At 61.5% G+C, this 15,132-nt stretch overlaps 2 protein-coding genes across 2 annotated transcripts; one reads left to right on the top strand and one right to left on the bottom strand.

The window, feature by feature from the left end:
* The first annotated feature begins 75 nt into the window (after window positions 1-75).
* Window positions 76-3,812, top strand: LOC141566938 (uncharacterized protein CXorf49 homolog). The gene is made up of 6 exons (XM_074323335.1): window positions 76-1,296; window positions 1,863-2,019; window positions 2,573-2,652; window positions 2,896-2,941; window positions 3,484-3,531; window positions 3,656-3,812. Exons 1-5 carry the CDS (start codon window positions 76-78, stop codon window positions 3,522-3,524), a joined length of 1,545 nt encoding a protein of 514 aa, XP_074179436.1. The 3' UTR covers window positions 3,525-3,531; window positions 3,656-3,812.
* Window positions 3,813-9,503: 5,691 nt separating this feature from the next.
* On the bottom strand, window positions 9,504-13,237 carry LOC109455959 (uncharacterized protein CXorf49). The gene is given in 9 exon segments (XM_074323334.1): window positions 9,504-9,656; window positions 9,781-9,828; window positions 10,372-10,417; window positions 10,677-10,756; window positions 11,305-11,342; window positions 11,377-11,459; window positions 12,026-12,156; window positions 12,189-12,592; window positions 12,594-13,237. Coding segments are annotated over 8 exon segments (1,467 nt in total). The 3' UTR covers window positions 9,504-9,656; window positions 9,781-9,787.
* Window positions 13,238-15,132: the final 1,895 nt, after the last annotated feature.

The following is a 15,132-nucleotide window of genomic DNA, read 5'->3' as shown; positions in this document are numbered from 1 at the left end:
CCACCGCCACCCGCCACCCGCCGCCGTGCGCAGGGCGACCGTCTCCCTTGAGCCGGGGCTGCCGGGAATCGCGACATGAGTTCCTCCGATGACGAAGGGTCTGTTTGGGGAGCGGGGTTCGACCCAACGGGCGGGGAGCCGCCCGGCGGCCGCGAGGCCCGCCCCACAGCTCCGCGAGGCCCGCGACTAGGCCTTGATCTGGGGACGCCGCAGAGCAGTGAGGGCTTCGCGTCCGAGCCAGAAGGGGTGGAAGCAGAAGGGCAGGTGCTTTGGGGCCGCGAAGGCCGGCCTGGCTCCCCGGCCGACGTCCAGGGGCACGTCCTGGGCTACCTCGCTGACGAGGCGGCCACGGCCGTCCTGCAGCAGCTGACCGACCGGGATGTCCTGGGCGTCCGCAGAAATCCCTCACCAGAGAGCTGCTCCACGGAAGTGTCCACCGTGTGGGTGGACCTAGATCCGGGTCCCAGTAGGAGAGGCGTGCGGGCCCAGAGCTGGGTGGGATCGCAGCCCCTGCCATCCGCCATCGCCCCGCGCCACCCCAGGGGGCCCGAGAGAGGCCGGCCCTGGGTGAACCCGAAGAGAGGCACCAAGAATAGGTCGAACCGCACTGTGGGTCGCCATCGGCCCTCCGCGGAAGGCCTGGTCGGGCCCATTTCCGACTCCGAGTCATCGGATGAGATCGAGAAGATGCAGCTGATGAGGGTGACCGTTAGCCGCAAAGGAAGAGGCGTGGCCCGACCCAGCAGCCTCGAGGGTCCCAGGGACACCCCCAGGCACCCGAGTACCCACGGCCGGGAGAGCTTCCTTCACGTGCCGGGCCCTTTCCTGTCCTCCGCTGCCCGGGGACTCACCTCGGCTGTGGAAAGGCAGGCTGTTGGAGAGCAGGACACCTCCTCCTCTAAGAAAATGCCAAGTGTGGGCTGGGGGAAGGCGGAGAGCAGGCCCAGCTACCTGGGAGCTGCTGCCGCAGGTGGCCTGCCGGCGGCCATACCCTGGAGGAAGGTGGCCCAGGAGAAGAGATCCCCAGGCGGGGGCTCAAACCTTGTCCTGGGGAGAAGCTTTCCCTCCTGGGTGCAGAGAGTCCCGGCGCCTCCCCTGGAGCCAGTCACCTTCCCCACAATCTCTACCGTCCCACTGCTGACGAGGAGCAAGAAGTCCTCCTGGGCCCCTTCGGGGACCAAGCAGTCCAAGCACACGAGCGCTTGGAAGAAGTCTGCGGCCAGGAGGACCAGGGAGTCCGAGCCGGTGGTGGAAGGAGATAAGGAGCCGAAGGGAGGCCCAGTCCCAAGGGGCCAGGTAAGTATCAGGCCCCATGCTCCCTCTGTCTGACCCTCAGGGGTTGCCTGCCGTTGGGCGCACTCCGTCTTGAGGATGCCAGATTGGCGGGGTCTCAGCAGGTGCAAACCTTAAGTGAGCCAGCCCCTCCACGCATGTGTGGCGTGGCGTGCCCATGCCGTGCCACGCCGGGCAGCATTCTCTACCCCTGGCACACTTCCCGCCTCCTCCACCAGAGAGGGGTGGGGTGGGAGGGCTGGGGCAGCTGATTCAGGTGAGGGGTGGGCGGGAGCCGGGGCTGAAAAGCACAGGCAGAAAAGCTTGCGTGTTTAGACCTCTGGGCCTCCGGATTGCTACTTCCTAGCTGCTCCCCAAGCCTTCCTTCCTGGCAGGGGGCCTGGGATCCCTCAGTGCCCCACTGTTGTCCCTGGCTCGGCTCTGCCTCCTGGCCCGGGGCTGACCGAGAGAGAAAATGCTGGTGAGGTCAGCCTCTGAATTCCCTTCCTATTCCCTGCCTCACCCCAGCCCCTAAACACACCCACGTGCTCACATCCCGAGGCCAAATCCGGGAGAACTTTCTGTTTTAGCCTCCTGCAACCAAGCCAGGGCCGCCTGGTGTATACCTGTATCGTGGAGATTTCAGCAGTGGCGACTTCAACATCGGAGCCCCCGTAATTCCAAGACGCTCGCAGCTCTTGGCCCTGAGCCAGGGCAACGTCTTGCCCAGAGAGCCCACACCTTCGGGTGAGTCCTGTGGGTTTCCCAGGAGTGGAGGGGAGAGGGGTCGAGGAGGGGACCTCTGTCTCGGCAGGCTCTGCCGGGGGCTCAGTCTTGCTCCCTGCCTCCGGAGACAGCTTCTCCCACAGGAAACGGGGCATCGACAGGGCGGGCCTCAGGTCACCTCATCTTCTGCATGGGGTGTGTGCGCAGCGGTGATCCGTGGCACAGCTCCAAACTGCACCTCCAGATGGAGAGTTCCAGCAGATTGGGGCCCTTTCTGATAAGCCATCTTTGGCCACGGGGCTCGTCCCAGAGGCTGGCTGTGGCTTGCAGCTCTGCCAGCGCCCAACCCAGAGCCACGCACAGTCCTGGGGACCACAGCCATAGATGGGCTGGCCCTGGGGAGCAGCAGCAGAGGCAGGCCCAGAGAGAAGGGGTAGCTGATGGGCAGAGCAGGGCAACTGGTTGCCAGCAGAGGGTGGTACTGCTTCACATCAGGCCCCGTCAGGCCCCCCCTTAACCCCGGCCACCTCCCTAGGCACTTTGGAAGCTGGATGTTGTGTTCTTCCCCTCTCAGGTGACCAGGAATTACTTGACCGTCCCCCAAGAGTGGAAAGGCGGCAGGAGCTGCCACCTGGAGCAGAGGGCTGTCCCCGGGTAATGCTTCCCCTGGCTCCTAGAAGTGCAGGCCCAAACTAGACAGTGCGATCCGTGTCGGGGTTACACTGACGTGTGTGTCCGCCCCCACGCCCCCCATCCTGCACCTCATGCAGGCCGCGCAGCTCCTTTCCACGGAGCAGCGGGTGCCAGTCTAGCCCAGGCGGGGGAAGGAGGGGGTCGAGGAGAGAGGAGGCCCGAGTATACTAATCATTTCTCCTTCTGCGGTGTCTGCTGGCCTAGTGCCCCGTGCTACAGAGAGAAGTCGACGAACTTAAAGAGCAGATTGGTATGAGGGGCCTCGGGCTGGGGCAGAACATGGGGTCTTAGTGCAGAGGCGGGGGTGCGGGCTGCAGGTGCAGGCGGCTTCACAGGGACCGAGGTTCCCTGGAGCCTGCAGCCCGCTGGGCACGTGAAGCTAGGGCTGTGTGCAAAGAGCAGCATGTTGTCTGAAGTGCACGCACACTTTGCCAGCGAGAACCAGTCCTGGAGATGTCTTTCTGTTAGGACGGTTAGCGATGCCTCATTGAATCTCCCTTTAACTGCTGCTTGGCATGGCTTCCACGGGTCTTGTTGGTTTGTTTATGTGACAAGTTCCAAATAGTTCTGATGTGCCCCAAAGCTTGAGAACTACTGGCACAGTTTGTCTTCTTTGAACAGTATTGCCATGTTTAATTCGGGTGGTGGGCGAGTGAGTCGGGCCCAGGGCTCCTTGGGTAGGGGCTGGAGGGGTTTCAGGTCGCAGGGCTAGGCAGTTGCCCACAGGGACAGGGGGGCGGGCTTCTCTGCGCCCGAGTTAGGAGTGCCCACTTGTGCCCCTCTGTGTTTCAGCGTCCATGCAGTCCCTGACTGACAAGTTCCACAGCCTTTGAAGTTGAAGTGAGTGTTACACACCGTACCCCCTTCCCACGGGCGTGGCGTGGCGTGGCGTGGCGGTGTGTAGGAGTGCTGTGGGCTGGCCCTGGCTGGAGGCTCTTTTCCCTGACTCTGCTCTGTCTGACAGGTTGAGCCCGGCATGCATCTTCCGACAAGAGGAGCAGCTGTTCCCCCTTGGAGCCAGCGAGCTGCGGCCAAGCTGGTCCCCTCCTGTTCTACGTCAGCCGGGGCTTCCTCTCCCCCTTCTGTGGCCTCCTCCCTACCCCAGTTCACAGCAGTTTCAAATTAAAGTACCTCTCATATTCTGCGGTCTCTCCTGGGGGTGTGTGGAAGAGGGGCTGGGGGCGGGGCGGGGCTGGGAGCCGCCGGGTTTCAGAGCCTTTTCCAGAACAGCACCTCTGGCATCCTGTAATGGGCCTTCTCTCTGTGGGAGTCTGGGCCGGCCTCTGCGAGGAGCCCTGCAGTCAGGCTGCCAGTGTGCCCCGGGCCTGGGTTCTGTGTGCCTCTGCCTGGCCCCACCAGTACTTCCTCCCTTTCCCCTGCAGGCCCTCTTTGGTGTTCTCGCCTGATCTCCACTTTGGGGGGGTCTCATGGTTGCCATGCGTCACCCCATATTGTTTCCCTTCCCCTTCAGTAGGAACTCATGACCCCTTCCCGAGCCCCGCGCCTCTCCCCTTCCCACACTGCGGCTCCCGTCCACCCGGCTTTGCTGTCTGAGCACCCTTGATCTCCCTTGGCTGACTGCCACCACCAGTGGCTGTCCCCGCGCCTGCACTTGGACAGGTGTTAAAGGGCACAGTTGGGCTCGCCCTTCCCCGCCCTCCTCAGGCCTAGTCCCGTCTGTGGAGCCCTCCCCCTGGTGCCACCGTGCATCCAGGAACCTGCGGTCGTCCTCCTCTACCTCTGTGGCCCTCCCCTTTGACACTGGGCTACCAGTCCTGTCAGTCCCCCCTCCTTGGTTTCAGGAGAAGGGCGGAAGCAGAGCTCCCAGCCCAGGGTTTGCGGAGCCAAAGGCAAGGTACTGGGAACACGGGAGAAAAGTAGAGAAAAATGCACGGGTTAGTCTCCAGCCTGAAGGGCAGGGGATGGGTCTGTCGGGTGGCTCTGGGCCGGCCTGGGGGTGGGGCGGGGTGCCTGCTGGCACTCTACATGGGTGGCCCAGCTCCCAGAGCCTTCCCATCGGTCCTGTTCCAGCCAGCTAGCCGCCCTTCCTCCAGCCTGGTCGGCTCCACACCCTTGAAGGTGGCCGGTTTCTATGGCGAGTGTGCTTGGTAGGTCTCACTGTTCTTGCCTGGTCCCCTTCAAATCCTGTTCGACCACCCCCTGCCACACAGATTTTCCTGGAAGAGGTAGTTCTGTGTCCGAGCCCCACGTCCCAGGCTGCCTCTTCAGGTCACACGAGGTGGAGTCTGAACTCTGCATTCGAGCTCCCCCTCACTGACGGTTGGGGATGGGTTCCTTCCTTCATTGAGGACCCAGGGCTGTGCGGACCTGGGACTCAGAGGGACCCACTTGTGTTAGAGGGAGTAGAGGGTTGGTTCTGCCAGACTCCATTCCCAAGAGACCGGTGTTCCATATACAAAAGTGGGGACGAGGGTGGACAGGACATTCAAGGTTGGTGTGTGCGCCTGTGTGTGCCTGTGTGCATCTGCGAACAAGATTAATCGGGGATAATGTCCCTTGAGAAGAAGGATGCAATTCAGGGAGTAAAGGGAGCAGAGACTGTGGTCAAGACCCGTATGGGATCGAGTGAGCACAAGCAAGGGTGGGGACACTCTTTTCAAGGGGTGCTGTCCGTCACCAAACCCCACGGCAGGGTGTCTGGATGCTCACAGTGTCAGAGTTGCGGCAGGTGGCTGTGGACCCTACTCAGCGATGCTGTGTGTGTAGCAGGGTGACAGTGCGGAGGATGGCCACCTCAGAGTAGCTGGGACATGCCTCATCCCAGAGGCAGGGAGCTCACGTAGCAGGCCACCCCCACAGGAGCCAACCAGCCCGGGCAGCGTGGGCGCAGTGAAGATGGGAAGTAAAGAGTGACCGCACCTGGGACTTTGGGCAGACTCGGTCCCACCCCTCCTCCATGTTCACACCCTGTCTCCCTCCCGGGCCCCGCAGCATGAGCTCAGGTGGACACACCGTCACGGACAGGATGGGACCACCACAGCCCTCAGGGCCGGAAAATAACTTTCCTGGGACTTCATCCTTCCACTCCAAGCCCCTCACTTGAGAAGGTGGGCCTGATTGCTTAGACTACAGCTTTGACCCTGACCCAGTGGTTATTTCCTGGCCGGGTAATGCAGCATGCTGCTGTCTGAGTGACTAACTTGGGAAGAGACTTTCCAGCTGGGGTTTCCGCCCACATAGACGTGCAGGCAAGTTGTGATCGGGGAGAAGTCCAGCACCGGCACTGCCCTGGGGCAGTGGCCGTGGTCGCCGGGGTGAGGAAGGGGAGCAGTGCGTTGAAGCGGTCGTGGGAGGCAAGAACACAGCCCTTGGTGACTAGTTTTGCCAGCCTCCCTTCCCTCCTCTGAGCACACGACCTCCCTCTTTCATATTCAGACCCACTGCCGCACGACAGTGTTGCTGTAAACTTGTACACCACGGGCCGCAGCGCAGCGCCTTCCAGTTAGTTCCAGGGGGGCGTAGATTAAAGAAACACATCAGGGCCCCAGGGCAAAGGAGGAGGTTGGACCCCTGCCCTGATCCAGTGTGCCCCTTTGGCCTTTTCCCTTGAGCCTCCTCTTCAGGGTGGGAGACAGTGGTGGCTGGCCTGGAGGGTCCTAGGTCCTCCTAAACCCTATTTTATGAAACAGCCATGGTTATCCTTTAAAAGAAAGTGAATGAGTATTGAAAAAGGACAGCAGTCACCTCAGGAGGCCTGGGGAAAGAATTGATTGATCTGGGACAAACTGAGGGTTCCCAACTTACTGGCATGTTCTCCATCTTCATCTGAGTGGTTGTCACCAGGACTTGAACATTGCACAAGCACAGAGGTGTCCAGTGCCCTGTAGTCATGTGAATGGTGCACCCTGGCACCACGCATGTACAGCTCATATGGCCACTGTGGCCGCCCAGTGTGCCTAGCTGGACCTGGCAAACACAGACCAGGGTCTCTCCACCTTAGTCAGCGGAGCACCAACCGTTACTGCGTCTGTAATCTTAACCACCCTACTCCACCACATCCCCCATTGCCAAGCAGGGTGATACACCATCTGATTCCAGGAATTAGGACGTGGACACCTTTGGGCACCATCCCTGTGCCTACCAGCGTCAACTCCCTCTGTATTGCTCACCTCCTCCTACCTTCCCTGGGTGGGCCAATCCCCCCCATGTGAGGAGAGAGTAGTTGCCCAGTCCTGGTGGTACTGATGGTGCTGGTGTTGCTGGTAGTGGTGGTCGGGGAGTTGGTGGGAGTTGGGAGGGGCTCTGCCCAGGAAGTAGGCAGGTAGCAGAACGAGACAGGCTGGGACCTAGGACCCTCCAGGCCAGCCACCACTGTCTCCCACCCTGAAGAGGAGGCTCAAGGGAAAAGGCCAAAGGGGCACACTGGATCAGGGCAGGGGTCCAACCTCCTCCTTTGCCCTGGGGCCCTGATGTGTTTCTTTAATCTACGCCCCCCTGGAACTAACTGGAAGGCGCTGCGCTGCGGCCCGTGGTGTACAAGTTTACAGCAACACTGTCGTGCGGCAGTGGGTCTGAATATGAAAGAGGGAGGTCGTGTGCTCAGAGGAGGGAAGGGAGGCTGGCAAAACTAGTCACCAAGGGCTGTGTTCTTGCCTCCCACGACCGCTTCAACGCACTGCTCCCCTTCCTCACCCCGGCGACCACGGCCACCGGCCCCCCGGGGCAGTGCCGGTGCTGGACTTCTCCCCGATCACAACTTGCCTGCACGTCTATGTGGGCGGAAACCCCAGCTGGAAAGTCTCTTCCCAAGTTAGTCACTCAGACAGCAGCATGCTGCATTACCCGGCCAGGAAATAACCACTGGGTCAGGGTCAAAGCTGTAGTCTAAGCAATCAGGCCCACCTTCTCAAGTGAGGGGCTTGGAGTGGAAGGATGAAGTCCCAGGAAAGTTATTTTCCGGCCCTGAGGGCTGTGGTGGTCCCATCCTGTCCGTGACGGTGTGTCCACCTGAGCTCATGCTGCGGGGCCCGGGAGGGAGACAGGGTGTGAACATGGAGGAGGGGTGGGACCGAGTCTGCCCAAAGTCCCAGGTGCGGTCACTCTTTACTTCCCATCTTCACTGCGCCCACGCTGCCCGGGCCGGTTGGCTCCTGTGGGGGTGGCCTGCTACGTGAGCTCCCTGCCTCTGGGATGAGGCATGTCCCAGCTACTCTGAGGTGGCCATCCTCCGCACTGTCACCCTGCTACACACACAGCATCGCTGAGTAGGGTCCACAGCCACCTGCCGCAACTCTGACACTGTGAGCATCCAGACACCCTGCCGTGGGGTTTGGTGACGGACAGCACCCCTTGAAAAGAGTGTCCCCACCCTTGCTTGTGCTCACTCGATCCCATACGGGTCTTGACCACAGTCTCTGCTCCCTTTACTCCCTGAATTGCATCCTTCTTCTCAAGGGACATTATCCCCGATTAATCTTGTTCGCAGATGCACACAGGCACACACAGGCGCACACACCAACCTTGAATGTCCTGTCCACCCTCGTCCCCACTTTTGTATATGGAACACCGGTCTCTTGGGAATGGAGTCTGGCAGAACCAACCCTCTACTCCCTCTAACACAAGTGGGTCCCTCTGAGTCCCAGGTCCGCACAGCCCTGGGTCCTCAATGAAGGAAGGAACCCATCCCCAACCGTCAGTGAGGGGGAGCTCGAATGCAGAGTTCAGACTCCACCTCGTGTGACCTGAAGAGGCAGCCTGGGACGTGGGGCTCGGACACAGAACTACCTCTTCCAGGAAAATCTGTGTGGCAGGGGGTGGTCGAACAGGATTTGAAGGGGACCAGGCAAGAACAGTGAGACCTACCAAGCACACTCGCCATAGAAACCGGCCACCTTCAAGGGTGTGGAGCCGACCAGGCTGGAGGAAGGGCGGCTAGCTGGCTGGAACAGGACCGATGGGAAGGCTCTGGGAGCTGGGCCACCCATGTAGAGTGCCAGCAGGCACCCCGCCCCACCCCCAGGCCGGCCCAGAGCCACCCGACAGACCCATCCCCTGCCCTTCAGGCTGGAGACTAACCCGTGCATTTTTCTCTACTTTTCTCCCGTGTTCCCAGTACCTTGCCTTTGGCTCCGCAAACCCTGGGCTGGGAGCTCTGCTTCCGCCCTTCTCCTGAAACCAAGGAGGGGGGACTGACAGGACTGGTAGCCCAGTGTCAAAGGGGAGGGCCACAGAGGTAGAGGAGGACGACCGCAGGTTCCTGGATGCACGGTGGCACCAGGGGGAGGGCTCCACAGACGGGACTAGGCCTGAGGAGGGCGGGGAAGGGCGAGCCCAACTGTGCCCTTTAACACCTGTCCAAGTGCAGGCGCGGGGACAGCCACTGGTGGTGGCAGTCAGCCAAGGGAGATCAAGGGTGCTCAGACAGCAAAGCCGGGTGGACGGGAGCCGCAGTGTGGGAAGGGGAGAGGCGCGGGGCTCGGGAAGGGGTCATGAGTTCCTACTGAAGGGGAAGGGAAACAATATGGGGTGACGCATGGCAACCATGAGACCCCCCAAAGTGGAGATCAGGCGAGAACACCAAAGAGGGCCTGCAGGGGAAAGGGAGGAAGTACTGGTGGGGCCAGGCAGAGGCACACAGAACCCAGGCCCGGGGCACACTGGCAGCCTGACTGCAGGGCTCCTCGCAGAGGCCGCCCAGACTCCCACAGAGAGAAGGCCCATTACAGGATGCCAGAGGTGCTGTTCTGGAAAAGGCTCTGAAACCCGGCGGCTCCCAGCCCCGCCCCGCCCCCAGCCCCTCTTCCACACACCCCCAGGAGAGACCGCAGAATATGAGAGGTACTTTAATTTGAAACTGCTGTGAACTGGGGTAGGGAGGAGGCCACAGAAGGGGGAGAGGAAGCCCCGGCTGACGTAGAACAGGAGGGGACCAGCTTGGCCGCAGCTCGCTGGCTCCAAGGGGGAACAGCTGCTCCTCTTGTCGGAAGATGCATGCCGGGCTCAACCTGTCAGACAGAGCAGAGTCAGGGAAAAGAGCCTCCAGCCAGGGCCAGCCCACAGCACTCCTACACACCGCCACGCCACGCCACGCCACGCCCGTGGGAAGGGGGTACGGTGTGTAACACTCACTTCAACTTCAAAGGCTGTGGAACTTGTCAGTCAGGGACTGCATGGACGCTGAAACACAGAGGGGCACAAGTGGGCACTCCTAACTCGGGCGCAGAGAAGCCCGCCCCCCTGTCCCTGTGGGCAACTGCCTCAGCCCTGCGACCTGAAACCCCTCCAGCCCCTACCCAAGGAGCCCTGGGCCCGACTCACTCGCCCACCACCCGAATTAAACATGGCAATACTGTTCAAAGAAGACAAACTGTGCCAGTAGTTCTCAAGCTTTGGGGCACATCAGAACTATTTGGAACTTGTCACATAAACAAACCAACAAGACCCGTGGAAGCCATGCCAAGCAGCAGTTAAAGGGAGATTCAATGAGGCATCGCTAACCGTCCTAACAGAAAGACATCTCCAGGACTGGTTCTCGCTGGCAAAGTGTGCGTGCACTTCAGACAACATGCTGCTCTTTGCACACAGCCCTAGCTTCACGTGCCCAGCGGGCTGCAGGCTCCAGGGAACCTCGGTCCCTGTGAAGCCGCCTGCACCTGCAGCCCGCACCCCCGCCTCTGCACTAAGACCCCATGTTCTGCCCCAGCCCGAGGCCCCTCATACCAATCTGCTCTTTAAGTTCGTCGACTTCTCTCTGTAGCACGGGGCACTAGGCCAGCAGACACCGCAGAAGGAGAAATGATTAGTATACTCGGGCCTCCTCTCTCCTCGACCCCCCTCCTTCCCCGCCCCGCCCCCCCCCCCCCGGGGCTAGACTGGCACCCGCTGCTCCGTGGAAAGGAGCTGCGCGGCCTGCATGAGGTGCAGGATGGGGGGCGTGGGGGCGGACACACACGTCAGTGTAACCCCGACACGGATCGCACTGTCTAGTTTGGGCCTGCACTTCTAGGAGCCAGGGGAAGCATTACCCGGGGACAGCCCTCTGCTCCAGGTGGCAGCTCCTGCCGCCTTTCCACTCTTGGGGGACGGTCAAGTAATTCCTGGTCACCTGAGAGGGGAAGAACACAACATCCAGCTTCCAAAGTGCCTAGGGAGGTGGCCGGGGTTAAGGGGGGGCCTGACGGGGCCTGATGTGAAGCAGTACCACCCTCTGCTGGCAACCAGTTGCCCTGCTCTGCCCATCAGCTACCCCTTCTCTCTGGGCCTGCCTCTGCTGCTGCTCCCCAGGGCCAGCCCATCTATGGCTGTGGTCCCCAGGACTGTGCGTGGCTCTGGGTTGGGCGCTGGCAGAGCTGCAAGCCACAGCCAGCCTCTGGGACGAGCCCCGTGGCCAAAGATGGCTTATCAGAAAGGGCCCCAATCTGCTGGAACTCTCCATCTGGAGGTGCAGTTTGGAGCTGTGCCACGGATCACCGCTGCGCACACACCCCATGCAGAAGATGAGGTGACCTGAGGCCCGCCTGTCGATGCCCGTTCCTGTGGGAGAAGCTGTCTCCGGAGGCAGGGAGCAAGACTGAGCCCCGGCAGAGCCTGCCGAGACAGAGGTCCCTCCTCGACCCCTCTCCCCTCCACTCCTGGGAAACCCACAGGACTCACCCGAAGGTGTGGGCTCTCTGGGCAAGACGTTGCCCTGGCTCAGGGCCAAGAGCTGCAGCGTCTTGGAATTACGGGGCTCCGATGTTGAAGTCGCCACTGCTGAAATCTCCACGATACAGGTATACACCAGGCGGCCCTGGCTTGGTTGCAGGAGGCTAAAACAGAAAGTTATACCGGATTTGGCCTCGGGATGTGAGCACGTGGGTGTGTTTAGGGGCTGGGGTGAGGCACGCAATAGGAAGAGAATTCAGAGGCTGACCTCACCAGCATTTTCTCTCTCGGTCAGCCCGTGGCCAGGAGGCAGAGCCGAGCCAGGGACAACAGTGGGGCACTGAGGGATCCCAGGCCCCCTGCCAGGAAGGAAGGCTTGGGGAGCAGCTAGGAAGTAGCAATCCGGAGGCCCAGAGGTCTAAACACGCAAGCTTTTCTGCCTGTGCTTTTCAGCCCCGGCTCCCGCCCACCCCTCACCTGAATCAGCTGCCCCAGCCCTCCCACCCCACCCCTCTCTGGTGGAGGAGGCGGGAAGTGTGCCAGGGGTAGAGAATGCTGCCCGGCGTGGCACGGCATGGGCACGCCACGCCACACATGCGTGGAGGGGCTGGCTCACTTAAGGTTTGCACCTGCTGAGACCCCGCCAATCTGGCATCCTCAAGACGGAGTGCGCCCAACGGCAGGCAACCCCTGAGGGTCAGACAGAGGGAGCATGGGGCCTGATACTTACCTGGCCCCTTGGGACTGGGCCTCCCTTCGGCTCCTTATCTCCTTCCACCACCGGCTCGGACTCCCTGGTCCTCCTGGCCGCAGACTTCTTCCAAGCGCTCGTGTGCTTGGACTGCTTGGTCCCCAAGGGGCCCAGGAGGACTTCTTGCTCCTCGTCAGCAGTGGGACGGTAGAGATTGTGGGGAAGGTGACTGGCTCCAGGGGAGGCGCCGGGACTCTCTGCACCCAGGAGGGAAAGCTTCTCCCCAGGACAAGGTTTGAGCCCCCGCCTGGGGATCTCTTCTCCTGGGCCACCTTCCTCCAGGGTATGGCCGGCAGGCCACCTGCGGCAGCAGCTCCCAGGTAGCTGGGCCTGCTCTCCGCCTTCCCCCAGCCCACACTTGGCATTTTCTTAGAGGAGGAGGTGTCCTGCTCTCCAACAGCCTGCCTTTCCACAGCCGAGGTGAGTCCCCGGGCAGCGGAGGACAGGAAAGGGCCCGGCACGTGAAGGAAGCTCTCCCGGCCGTGGGTACTCGGGTGCCTGGGGGTGTCCCTGGGACCCTCGAGGCTGCTGGGCCACGCCTCTTCCTTTGCGGCTAACGGTCACCCTCATCAGCTGCATCTTCTCGATCTCATCCGATGACTCGGAGTCGGAAATGGGCCCGACCAGGCCTTCCGCGGAGGGCCGATGGCGACCCACAGTGCGGTTCGACCTATTCTTGGTGCCTCTCTTCGGGTTCACCCAGGGCCGGCCTCTCTCGGGCCCCCTGGGGTGGCGCGGGGCGATGGCGGATGGCAGGGGCTGCGATCCCACCCAGCTCTGGGCCCGCACGCCTCTCCTACTGGGACCCGGATCTAGGTCCACCCACACGGTGGACACTTCCGTGGAGCAGCTCTCTGGTGAGGGATTTCTGCGGACGCCCAGGACATCCCGGTCGGTCAGCTGCTGCAGGACGGCCGTGGCCGCCTCGTCAGCGAGGTAGCCCAGGACGTGCCCCTGGACGTCGGCCGGGGAGCCAGGCCGGCCTTCGCGGCCCCAAAGCACCTGCCCTTCTGCTTCCACCCCTTCTGGCTCGGACGCGAAGCCCTCACTGCTCTGCGGCGCCCCCAGATCAAGGCCTAGTCGCGGGCCTCGCGGAGCTGTGGGGCGGGCCTCGCGGCCGCCGGGCGGCTCCCCGCCCGTTGGGTCGAACCCCGCTCCCCAAACAGACCCTTCGTCATCGGAGGAACTCATGTCGCGATTCCGCAGCCCGGCTCAAGGGAGACGGTCGCCTGCGCAGGCGGCGGGTGGCGGGTGGCGGTGGTGCGGAAGGAGCGCCGAGGCCGTCTGAGGCACGCCAGTCACCACAGGCGCCACACGGCAGCCGGCTTCAGCGCCGACGCCGTGCCACGGCCTTGTCACTGGTCCGTCGCTGCCAACCAGCTGCCCGCATAGGCCCGCCTCGAGGCCCCAGCCAATAGGGTGGAGGGCCCCTGGTTCGCGCCGACGGGAGTCGGCTCAGCCGCAGTTGGAAGCCCGTCTGATGATGGAGTGTGATTGTCGGGCTCTGGTCCCATCACTTCCTGCCCGCCCCCTTCTCCGGGCTAGAGTCACCGCACTGAGCCTTGGTTTCCCATGTCCAAGGCGGGAGATGGCGGCACCTGTCTCGGGGGGGGATGAAACGTCAGCATTGAGGTGAAGCACCTAGCGCAGACAGGATCGGCCAACCTGTTGCTCAGCAAGACTTACCACCCGATAGGAAAATGGGCGCGGGAAGCCCGCCGCAGTCAGGGATCGTAAAAGGCCAGAGAGCAAATGTGGTCGTATTTACGGGCTGTGCGATCTCTGTCGCGACTCGATGACCGTCATGATGGGTGACCAAGTCGGCCCGTGGCAGTGTGCTCAGGGAACTTGGCCGGCTGCCCGCTGTGCCGGGCAGCCTGGGGCTTGCCCCCCTTCCTCAGCCCCGCCCCCACTCTGAGTCAATTCAAAGAAGAGGGAATCACGACGGCCAGTGCACGCCCCAAAAGATGCTCACCATCACTGATACCGGAGATGCAAACTAAAACCATAAATCAATGTTTACACGCATCTGCGAGGATCAAAGAGCGAGCCCAGCGTAACCATTTTTTGGGGGGGAGTTTAGGAGCCAACTCATGCTTTGCCCCCCCCCCCCCCGCTGGTGGGGAGGGGTGGGTGGGGCGGAGGCGGCGGCTGCGGACGGCGGCATGGAGGACCCATTTCGGAGAGGGTGATTTATCAGAATCCATGAAAAGCAACGTACACCACACGTACTAGCTGTCCGGCACTAAATACTAACGCATCCTCACGACAATCCTAGGACTGGGGTACCGGCTATTACCGCCCTCTCACAGGTGACGACACGGGCACTGATAGGTTCAGCCACCCGCCCAAGGCCATTCGTCTTGTCGCCATCAGCGGCAGGATTGAAGCCCGACAGTCCTGCCCCGGAGCCCTTGCTTTGAGCGGAAAATCTTAAAACTGAAAAAAGCGTCCATTCCCTCTACGACCGGGCAAGTCCGCTGCCGGCTACATCGGGATACACGCTGGTACGTGTAGCGTTAGCAGGACACAGGCACAAGGATGTGGGTGACGCGAAAAAGTCTAAATTCCCATCAGGAAGGAACCGGATATATGCAACGTGGCACATGTGTCCAGTAGATGCAAATGCGGCAGTCAGAAGGAACGCATGAGGCCGTCCGTGTTCACAGGTGTCAAAGGCGTCCTCGTGACCGCATACAGCAAGTCGCAGGACGATGGAGTTGGATACACATTCGTAAGTTTTAAAAAACCCAATCAATCCGAGGTAATGTCTGAGAATGCACATACGTGTATGTTCGGACTTGTTTCAAACGTCTGGAAGGTCGTACAGCCAACGCTTACTAGTGGTGGTGGGGGCAGCGGGTGGGGGGGATAAGGCGCCAGCTGTCCCTCAAATTTTCCCGAAACTACTGCTTCCCAGCTTCCCTGAGCTGAGCAGTCCTGATATCTGGGGACTGGTCCTCCCTTGGTTTCCACAAGGCCCTGCACTGTTAGAATTTCCCTGGCTTGCCACCCGATCTCTACTCCAGCAGCCCTCCATTCCTTCCCTACCTTCTTCCTTCCTTTCCCATTCATACTCTTCTGTC

This window comes from Rhinolophus sinicus, chromosome X (assembly GCF_036562045.2).
Source record: "Rhinolophus sinicus isolate RSC01 chromosome X, ASM3656204v1, whole genome shotgun sequence".
Taxonomy (NCBI): domain Eukaryota; kingdom Metazoa; phylum Chordata; class Mammalia; order Chiroptera; family Rhinolophidae; genus Rhinolophus; species Rhinolophus sinicus.
Note: the sequence above shows the minus strand (reverse complement) of the source record. Positions and strands in the feature narration are given on the sequence as shown.

Coding starts and splice junctions, on each gene's coding strand:
- LOC141566938 (XM_074323335.1), top strand. CDS start 76: ATGAGTTCCTCCGATGACGAAGGGTCTGTTTGGGGAGCGGGGTTCGAC. Junction 2,653..2,895: donor GAGCAGAGGGCTGTCCCCGG/GTAATGCTTCCC, acceptor CTGCTGGCCTAG/TGCCCCGTGCTACAGAGAGA. Junction 2,942..3,483: donor CGAACTTAAAGAGCAGATTG/GTATGAGGGGCC, acceptor TCTGTGTTTCAG/CGTCCATGCAGTCCCTGACT.